The sequence below is a fragment of the Etheostoma cragini genome, chromosome 24, assembly GCF_013103735.1.
Source record: "Etheostoma cragini isolate CJK2018 chromosome 24, CSU_Ecrag_1.0, whole genome shotgun sequence".
Lineage (NCBI taxonomy): Eukaryota > Metazoa > Chordata > Actinopteri > Perciformes > Percidae > Etheostoma > Etheostoma cragini.
Genome location: NC_048430.1, coordinates 3584040 through 3595065, shown reverse-complemented (window position 1 = coordinate 3595065; position 11026 = coordinate 3584040). Strand labels below are relative to the sequence as shown.

The following is an 11026-nucleotide window of genomic DNA, read 5'->3' as shown; positions in this document are numbered from 1 at the left end:
GCCTGTGTCAGAACTACTGACACAGGCTGATGTCTGTGACACGAGTAGCAGGTGCTGTCATGTACCAAACACATCCCTCCCATCATGCTCTCCAATGTCAAAAAATTAAAGGCCCTGCAAACAAATTTTCAAATTATGAACGATTAGGATCCTAAGTGGAAGCAACATTTTCTACCAAAGGCAAAACAGTTTGGCATATTTTAGGATTATTTTTATCAAAAGTAGAATTACTCATTCAGATGCAAAATGTCACTGTCAGTGTTAATACACAGTAGCATAGAATGTGAATACTCAAGTAAAGCACAAGTTCCTCAATATTTCCCATTTTCATGATTCGTATTAAGCTACGGTCAATGAAACTCAGCACTTCCTGTACAGATTGCTATTGAGAATTTACGGTTAACATTCCACCACTGATTTGTCTAATCAAAAAATGTTTTAGCATCAAATTTAGACACAAATTTTAAAGGTCAGATTATGCTTGACCTATCCTGTACAATGTCCATATTTTTCAATTTTTATGTTTTCCGTCCTAATAAGTATAATTTCCCTGGGTCTGGAACATGCTGTTCTGATCTACGTCCAGCTTTAGCCACTATGTGTCTGAAAATACCAACACGACCAGGCGAAGGCATTGTGCATCGTTACAAACCTAGAGCCAAAACATTTTTAGGACACTACTGTTCACAAAATCTCATCTATCTGTCCTTCTTTCATCTGTAATAAAAACTAGCAGCTCTGCAATGTACACCCTATATTTGTTGTAAGCAGTTTTTTTTTCCCCTTCCCCTGTTTGCAGTGGCGGAACGCGCCAGCTGCATTAAGTGGGCCATTTATACGATGGGGGCAATTCATCTTACAAAGCCGTCTTATTAGACTGTCACTTACACAGTATGAACAGTGCCTTCAAAACACCCCAAGGGATTTATCTGTTATTTTACTGCGAGGGAGAGAAAACAACGCCTAATTGGACTGAGTCATCTCATCTTCTGCAAGATTGAAACAAAAGATAAAAAAAAGAAATTCCAACAGCACCATTCAAGTTTGAAGAGGTTTAGTGCAGCTGATGCTCTGCAAGGTGTTAACGAACATCCCAAAGAAAAATGTTCTTTGTTGGAATGGTTGGGTCATGCAGATAGATGAGGCGACAGACAGTAAGGAGAGAGACAGACAAAGAAGTAGCATCACTGAGTCCACGTTCGGACACTTATTGGCTAATGTTCAAAAAAATGTATCTGTTCAAATACAAATATAAATGATCTATTAATGTTTTCAGTTAATTTAATGGTGTAAAACTAAAGTGTAACTTCTTACCTTTCTAACGGTATATAGTTTTAACTGTTTACTTTAGCTTTTACTTTACAAGAGCCGGCTAAAGGACGCTATCACCATTAAATTAGCCGTGCGCTACCCTTAGCCATAACCGTACACCGCTATCTCCTCACTGTAAACACTAAAGATAGACCTATCATTGCTATCAAAACTACTGCATCTTACTTCCATCCTTCACAATAAAATGCCATGCTTCATCAATCATTATGCAATAAAAGCTTCTTAATTTCCAGTACAGTAAAAAATGGAAACTTTTTTATGGGGAAAGATCGTTGCCCAAGCGTTCTTACTTCTTTTCCTCATCAAAGCCACTTATGTATACAAATCAGACATCTGAATGCCCTTGTACATATAAGAATATGCATATGTAGATTGTTAGATGGGTATAGATCAATTCTGCTAACATTTTGGTGATGATCAGAAAAGTAAAGTACCTCAAAAAGGCCGGAAGTGTCAGAATATGGACAAAAGCAACGATTGGTGTCCTAACGTGGACACACTGACGCTAGAGGAGGAGTGATTGCTTGTCTGTGCTGTGAGGAAAGTAATCTCAGAGCAATCAAGAGGTGGGGGCGGCTGACAGCTCTGCGGTTCGGCTTCTAAAACCACTGGCAGGTAGAGGGAAATCATTAGGCACTGCTCCTGACCCCATAGGTCACTTTTATTGGACAACCACTGTGTTTCATGCTACAACCCACACAGACAGACCGGCAATGGCATGTATCTAACAAACTGACAAACCACCAATGGGACAGAGGGATGGATGGATGGTTGGATAGATAGAAGACAGACAGATATACAGGAAGACAGATAAGCAATAGATAGATAGCTAGCTAGATAGATAGATAGATAAATATATAGATGACCGAAAGATTTATATATATGTGTGTGTGTATATATATATATATAAATAGAAATCTTTCTATCTAGATAGTTGGACAAGCTAGCTAGACAGATGTAGAAAGATAAATAGACTGATAAATAGACGACAGATAGATAGCTAGATGGCAAGATATCTAAATAGCCCTACTATCTAGCTACGTAGCTAGATAGCTGGACAGATAGACAACGGATAGATAGATAGATAGATAGATAGATAGATAGATAGATAGATAGACAGATAAATAGACAGATAGAAATATAGACACACAGATAGATAAAGAGATGACACACAGACAGAAATAAGTTGTCTCAAGGGAACAGTACACGTCCAGAGGGGGCATGGGGGGCTAAGTTGGCATCCAGCAGTGTCTCTTTAGTGCTGCTATTTCTGATCGACAGTGGAGCTTTTATCTCTCCCCGAGAGTCGGTCTAAATAGAGGCGTTTTTCAAAAAAGAAAGCGGCCCTTTCTCTCACCTTTAATATTTCTTAGCCTGAGAGTAGGGAGGAGGGACATAGAGTGCAGAAGGCACTGCAGGGGAAGCTTCGCTGGGATTCAATCCTAGACCATTGGGGGGCACAAGTAGCTACAGAGACAGGAAATTAACCACTCAACAATCTCTGGCCACTAATAGATGTGTGTGTGTGTGTGTGTGTGTGTGTGTGTGTGTGTGTGTGTGTGTGTGTGTGGCTGGCTGACTGTCTGTCTGAAAAGAAAGGAATCTGCCAAGTTGTTGCACACTGATCTTAAGATGTTAAAGGGTAATAGGGGTTGATAGCTTGCCCGTTAAAACTTAAATGGCATGTGCAATATTTCTTGTTATGATAAAACAGCCCTGAACGGCTTTCAGTTTCATCCTTCAATAACTCTCACCCAAAATGTCTGCACGCTTTCAGAGGCAACAGCCAGGTCACGGGCTTTTCTTAGACTCTGCTAGTCTAGCAATTTTTTTTTTTTTAGAGCTCTTCATATTACACACAGTGTAATTAGTTCTTTGTAATTAGTGAAATTTATTGCTTTGCGTATCCCTTTGAGACACAAGTACTTGAACACAGAGGTCTTAATTTGCAATATTACACACTGTGTAATTGGGAATTTGTTTCTTCACATCCCTCAGAGACCTGCAGATATGTACACATATAACCAGAGTGGACAGGGAAAGCAGGGAAAGCAGGGAAAGCAGGTTTTGTTTCAAGGATACGTTGGTGTCAGGAGGGAAGTTGTGCCTTTTATGTAATTAGACCTCCGTCCACTTTATTAAAAAAACAGCCAATCAGAAGCTCATCAGTTGTCTAGTGGACAATGATTGTACCTAATACCTTGGGCCCTATTTTAACGATCTAAGCACACAGTGTGAAGCACTTGGCTTAAGTGCGTTTGGGGCGTGTCCAAATCCACTTTTGCTTGTTCAACGGCAGAAAAAAAAGGTCTGTTCGCCGGGCACATGGTTCAAAAGGGGATTTTTTTTAATTTTGTGTCTTCATTAATTCATAGATGTGTTTCGGCCGCAACATGCCATACACCATCATTGTCATCTCCCATTCCCTTTAAAATCCCGGCGTGTTCCTTGGAGCATTTCTATTATGATGGCAGATTTGCACCGTAATATTTTTATTTGTAATCTTTAATTTTTACTTGCTATTTAATCAACGTGGGTGCTGGACTGGAAATTCACAACTGCGTCTGTCTTAAACTAGCAAAGACACTTGCGTCGGGCTTTGCGCTGCGCTGGGTGCAAGATAGGGCCCACTGTGTGTATTTTGGTGCTCCAAGAACATGGCCGCGGGAACCCTTAGCAAAAGGTAGACAAACTAAAACCATAATTAGAAATTACATACATTTATTTTAATGAATTGATTATTGATATTAAACTACTCCCTTTTATTAGAATTAAATGTAATTTGATTTTAAAATTTGGTTGGTAAGAGATAAACACATAATTTGAATTAGTTACTGAAATATGCATTAATCTGCCTGCGTGCGTTCATGAATGAAGATAGTTGTGGAAACTTTCCCGGCGGGTCAACAGTACAGAACTTAGATTGCCTATAACATGGCAAGAAAGCGCATTTCGTATTTCTTTGTATATCAATTGCAGACTGAAAGCCTAATAGACCTGAGTCAGAAAAACCAGCAACTGTAACTGAAAGAAGTAGCAGCAGCACCTCTACAACTGTCACCTGTTTCATACCCTTGTATTTTGTGGCTCGTGTTTGAGCTTGTAGTAGGCCTCTTCTGTACCATTGTCGTAGCTTTGTGCCTATATCCTGCATTACCCTTGGCTATTTGGCCCTGTCTTGGATTTTGGATTTGATTGTTGTTGTTTTATCCACTTGTGGAGCGATGTGATGGATGCAGTGTGGTGTGTGGTGGTTGACTTTGGCTAAAAATGACCCTCTCAAAAACTTTTCAACACCCCCAACTCAAAATATGTTCCCGCGGCCATGTCCAAGAAGGTTTATGGTTTCAACAAGCTGTACTTTGGAGATTAGTAAAGTTTTACTCAATATCTCCTGTAGCTTCCTGAGTAGAGAAATAGGCAATATCCCCAACTAGATACTAATAATAGTACGAATATTAATACCCAGCCCCATATGGAATGAGAGATAGTCCCTTATTGGTTTGAAGTGATGATATTAAACAGCATTATATGGGCAGGTGACAATGCAGCACCAGTCAATTTCCCTGGATATGAAAAGGAGAAGATTGCAGGTGGGATTACCCTGTGTGTGGTCAGGGGGGAGGCAGCCGCCAGCGATGTTGTCGCCTCGCTCTCCCGCTGATTGTTTGCCTTTGAGCTGCCACTTGTCCTCCTCCTCTGCTTCTCCTGGTTTCTGTTTGTCTTTCGGAGGTTCATCCTCCTTGCTCTGTTTGTCTTTGAGCGATTCTGGAGTCTGGTGTCTTCGCCGGCTGAGCTCCGGCTCACTGTCGGAGCTGGAGAGGACAACGCATGCCTGGTCCCTCTTGGTGGAGGGGGGTTGCTGAGGCCTGGGTGGCTCTGAGCCAGCAGAGAAAGAGGGAGAGAGAGAGAGAGCAAGATTACTTTATTGGCCGAGTTGCACAGTGTAATCAGACTTTGAAGAGTTTCATTCCCTAGCGAAATATCCATCATCTGAAGAGTGTGACAAAATGACTGCTGACATGTAAGAAAACTCAATATGGCTCATTAGTGATGTTATTAGCTATCATAAGTCCTTTACTGGCAAAAGAAGATTGTGTAAAATGGATAGACATAAGCAGGGATGTAGTGGAATCTCTAAACAAAATCTATTCTAGGTAACTGTCTAATAGCTACAAATTGGTCTACACTGCTGAGCATTCTTTAGATCCTTGCTCAGTAGCACATCGGCAGTGAAGCAGATCACTGCAGATGGAACACCTGCCAGCCCCCCTTTTTACCAGCTCTCAAATCAGACGGTCAAAATAATTTGCCGGGACAATCATTTATGTTTGTGTCACATTGTTTTGTTAATTGCCAGCCTGCAACATGTGTGCAATTAAACCTAAACAAAATAATTGTCAGCAATTGCGGCATCTGTACAGCGCTCCAGCCGGGCGCAGTGAGCGGTATTCAACCATCTGATGACGGCAGCATGCCAATCACAGACCTTGTAAACTGGCAACCACGCTTGCTTTGCTTAAACCATTCATGTAATTTCCATTCATACTGAAAGTTGTAATTCTGTGAAGGTCAAGCAGAAATCTAAGACGCAAAAATGTTAATGGATGCAAGGATAATACCATTTCCTTTAATAGATGCCACATTATATACAATTTTACTTTTAAGTGGCACATTTCTAAGGCACTGCCACTCACAAACTGAGGGTTTTGCAGTACAAATGTTTATCATCAAGGTAAAGCTAACATACAGATTAGCTGCTAAAAGCAAGAAGGCAGTTATTCATAACCAAATGTAAATGTCACTTTCAGTCTGAACAGAACTTCATTCAGGGAAGTGTTATACAATTTCCTTTCCTTACTTTCATACTTAAATTTAAATCATATCCTTTAACGTTGTTTGTTGAACTTGAGGTTTGAAATCTAACAAGACAGTAAGTTGTGAGACTTGGGGACGCAGAAGGCTAATTAGTGATCTTGCCTCTCTGTGGCTTGTTTTTTCAAAAGGCCAGGCTCTAGTTGGCTCCCTAAAATGTCATCTGAATCTCTGGGCTCCTGGCCCCGCCGCTGTCCCCCTTCCCTAACAAGCTGAGCGAGACCGCAGAGAGACGGCTCAATTTGTGTTAAGCTGTCCCCACCGAGGAAGATGTTAACAGGGGGGGAAAAAGGGCTATGCCTCAACTTTATCAGTCAACCCCGTTCTTTTCCCTCAGATCAGGGCCCCATTGTCTCTGTAGTGGCTTGATTAGGTTCCAAAATTGAGTCTTGATTCCAGACACACAAACTACACAAACTACACTACTACACACAAACACATTCAAAAAGCATGTGAGCCAATAGCATAAGCTTATCAGAATTCGCATCACAAATGAAACATTCCACTAGTTAAATACAACAGGAAAAGCTTTTATTGCTGTCAATCTGGCTAAAAAAGAAAAGGAAAGAACTTTTTCCTCACATACTGTATGATAACAAAAACATACTGGACTGGACTGTTGGTTAATGCTAAAAACCAGTCAAAAGACAGGACAAGGATAGAGTGTAAGGTAAAGAGAGCCAGGAGATAACCATGTTGCCCTCATCCTGTATACTCTCACACAGCAGGTGCTGAGAGACAAATTGCTGGTCCATTGGTAAAAGAGCTGAAGGACGGAACCGTGCCCACGCTCTCTGCCTGAAAAAGCTGCAAATACAGGAACTTGACACCACCAATTCAACCCGAAAAAGGTTAAGCAGAAGTTGTCTTGTTGTGTCAAACCATGTCATATAAAGGAGGTTATAATGCATGACAGTTTGATTAAAAACTGTTCTGGATTACTGACGGTAAAGCAAAACAGTGATTCAATTTGGGTCCAATTAATGAAAGCTGTTGTAGTTTGATAAGTTCCCCTCCCTGCCGCACAAGAAATCCTTTTTTGTGGTAAATATGCGATATGATGGCCACCATGCTGAACAGATAAGGGAAAGAGTACCAACAACGCCAATGAAAGAAGACTATTATAACCTACTAGATTATAACCACAGCTTGCCGCCAAAGATGGCTAAAAAATTTGGCTTTCACAATTTAGCATTCGCTAAACCCCGCTTCCGAACAGACATTGCTTAATAATAGTTTAGCAATTGTAGCTAGAGAAGACTAGGCCTGTCAAGGATTTCGCTGCATGACAAAGTGGTTTCAATAGGGCTGTGCAGAACTGCAGAGCAAAACACGGTATCTAACAGGGTTAGGTGGAACATATCTCTTTTTTTGCATTTCAAAATACAAAAACACAAGAGTAAAAGAGTAAAGATTGAATTGTAAAGACATAAGAGGAACATGAGGTACACATTTCTATATCATAGTTTAGGTTCATGTTAGTGGCTCGGTCCTGCTCTTTGATGGTATAGGAACAGCTACTGCAGTCAAACCTGTTTCCCAAGATAGTGTAGGGTTAATGCTCTTCTGCAAAGCTTTGGTCTTTTCTAGGTAAAAGTTAACTGCAATACACTGCAATACAAGAACAATGTCTCCTTTGTTAAGATGTCTTCTACATCTTTAATCACCTGGAAGAATACTCCGTTTGATTGGAAGCTTTAGCAAGTTTTTTAGCAGGGCATAATGTATGTGGCTGTCAGGTGATCATTTAAAACCCTTTCCCTGGATTCTCATTTTAAAAAGGGTGGAAACGCTAAAAAGTCAGCCAGAGAAGGCGTTTTCAAATAGCTGTTATTTAGGGCAAATTAGCCACCGCAAGCAAGCTACAGCTGATCAAATCTGCAAGCAACCGATGTCATTTCAGTCGTCTGAAATTACCACAGTGGTCGGCCACAAACAATAAGCTGCTTTTGTTTACTTCTGGCCAATACTTTGCAGGAATTTAGAGGTGTAAATCTACCACCATCAACATTGTAAACTTCACGTGCAATTCCAGAATGGAAAGCTTAACAGACGTAGCAACAGTAGCTAAGGGAAAGGGGCTTAGCAAAGGGTGAATTTGTCACTTTGACATTTGCTAGCCAGTTTCTAATCTGCCATTTCTGTTTCAGCTTCAATACCTTCCATGGAATACTTAAAATCTTACTTTCCTTTCTCATTTCATGCATCTTATTCCGTTACATTCTGGTACATTTCATTCTGGTACAAAAGCCTCATGGTACAGCAGACTAACAATCCTTCTGCATGCTTACTATTCTTCCTCTACAGCTGCTGTCTTTGCTATGCAGCTCAAATTCATAGACAGTTAAACCCAAATTATACTTCTTCTGTTCCTTTGAATACAAAGCCCTGATGTCACTGCATCATGTGTCAGTGTTCAGTGAGCATTTCTTCTTAAACTTGTGAGACAGTATCACAATTTTACTTTACTGTCATTTTAAGGAACTGTTGCTCTTGGGGACATCTCTCATGCCATACTGTAAGCTCTGACCTGATTATTTTCTTACATTTCCACGAGCTGAGGATTGCTTTGCCAAGTTGAGAGATACCTCCATAAATACAGTTGTTATTTCTCAGCACAGTCTGTCATTTACAAATTTAGCAGGTTGTTAAATTCCCCGTCTAGTGAGCTGACACAGCCCGCTGCTGTGAATGCAGAGTGGCGCTTGTGACATAGAAGAGAGTGTGATTGCTGAATGGTTATCAAGCATCTGCTGCAGCTAAGAATGAAATGGGGGGTGAATACTGTTCAAAAATATGTGTGTGGGTGAGTGTGTGGGTGTGTGTTTTCGGTGATGCTCAAAGGCTGAGGTACTACATGTTTGAAAAGTGTGTTTAAGTACACCATCCTCACTTCCAATGGACTGAGCTGCAAACAACCCTTCAGCACAGCCAATATTTACTCTTTACTTACACTAAATATAGATTTTATATTTGCATAATGACTCATTAATGCAGACAGGTGAGAAAGTAAATGTCATACTGGATAACTCAAGTGTATACTGTGTGTGTGTGTTTATGGCACAATATCTTGATTTAGAGATTCATCCACATCTGTCTATCTATCTGCATAGCTAGGTAACATTCTTTAATGTAAAATAAACAGAATATTGTGGGTTTATGCAATTTAGACTCTCATTTGGGCCATGTTATTCACATTAGGGTTAGTTAGGAAAAACAGGTAAATGTGACTCAATTAAGAAAGCAATTAGTCCTCATTCAATCAAAATTTCCAACCACTTTTTTCATGACTTTGTTGAAAATCATTCTTATTGCTCGTTTCCTATCTCTAATTACACCTCCCCTCCACACAAAATTTTGATAGCATGATAAAATATAAATGGCTGCAATTTGTCAAACAATAGGGGGAAACGACCGGTTAGCAGTTTTCCTCAAGCTCATTGTGTTGACTAAGGTCATTTAGTCATGAGTCATCTTAGTATCTATGCATTCTGATCCAGTTAAAGTAAAATTTCCTTCCTGACTTTTAAACCTGGTTTCCTTTTAACTATTAGTCATAGTGGTTTTGAGCGCTTCTAAAACATGATGTCTTTAAAGGTACTGTTTTGGGATACACGCTTATTCACTTTTTTTTACTTAGATTTAGATGAGAACTTGCATTTCTGTATAAGCTATATATATATACCAAGATAAAAAACTCAATCAATCAGTCCTTTTAATATTAAACCTTAACATAGTACAAACAAAATGTTTTTTCTTGGTAGATGCACTATTTCCAATTCTTCTTCTTCCCCTTACATGTAATTGTAAAATGTAAAAATATCCATGTACAAGAGGCAATATCATAAAGTATATGTACAGCATGTGAACGGTGTATTCATGTTAGAAACAAAAAGCCTTAAACAAAGTCCTTATTTCATTTCAGTAAACACTTTGTTAGCCTTTCATGGCTTTTTGTTTCATGAATCATCTTTGCCACATGTTGGTGTAGTAATTCTTTCAATTGATTTGAGAGAGATGCTGTGTAGAAGCAACAAAGTTTCATCCAAATGTGTATTCTGACTTAACATTACAAGCACTCTAATGTCAATACAAGCATAATATTTAGTGTAACATCCTGCATTAAAAGAAGCACTAAAAATATTGCTGCTTATATATCACTGCTGCTGAAACTGCAATGATTTCTAGGATACTTTCTTTCTGTGAGCTGATGTGATGTATCTCAGACATTTAAAGAGCATGGACCTGGAGCCTGCCAGGTCATAACGACTTCCCTCCCCTCTCTTTTGCAAGATACAATCATAGGCTGTCAGAGACATCAGCTAGAGCCGGCTCAACTTTTCCTAACTTTGTGCTAGACATTTGCAGCAATAGTAAAAAAAAAAAAAAATCTCTCTCTCTTTCTCTCTTAGCTTGACAGGTGAGAATTATACTGTGTCCTTGTCATTCATCTGCAGAGAGAGAGAGAGAGAGAGAGAGAGAGAGAGAGAGAGAGAGAGAGAGAGAGAGAGAGAGAGAGAGAGAGAGAGAGAGAGAGAGAGAGAATACAATATTCTCTGAGCAGAGCTATTTCAGACTCTGGCAAGCCTGCCTCCATCTTTCGCTATCACCCATCTCCATCTGGTGAAATCTGTAATGCTGTTGAAAAGTATTATGTCAACAGACTGCTACAATTGAAATTGACAGGAACGAAAATAAAGAAATGAATGGATTTAGCTTCAGGTGCTTCATTTCAAGAAAGAGATGATGGAAATATTGTCTTCTTCTAAATGGAATCCAGTTTGCAATCAGTAGAATGAAGTTTGTGGATTAATAAAAG

At 39.7% G+C, this 11026-nt stretch overlaps 1 protein-coding gene across 1 annotated transcript in view; it reads right to left on the bottom strand.

The window, feature by feature from the left end:
• The window catches only part of zranb3 (zinc finger, RAN-binding domain containing 3), a 70025-nt gene that overhangs the window by 26469 nt on the left and 32530 nt on the right, over nucleotides 1-11026 (bottom strand). The window contains exon 14 of the mRNA XM_034865178.1: nucleotides 4936-5211. Coding sequence (XP_034721069.1) covers nucleotides 4936-5211 — 276 coding nt within the window. The remainder of the gene's footprint in view (nucleotides 1-4935; nucleotides 5212-11026) is intronic.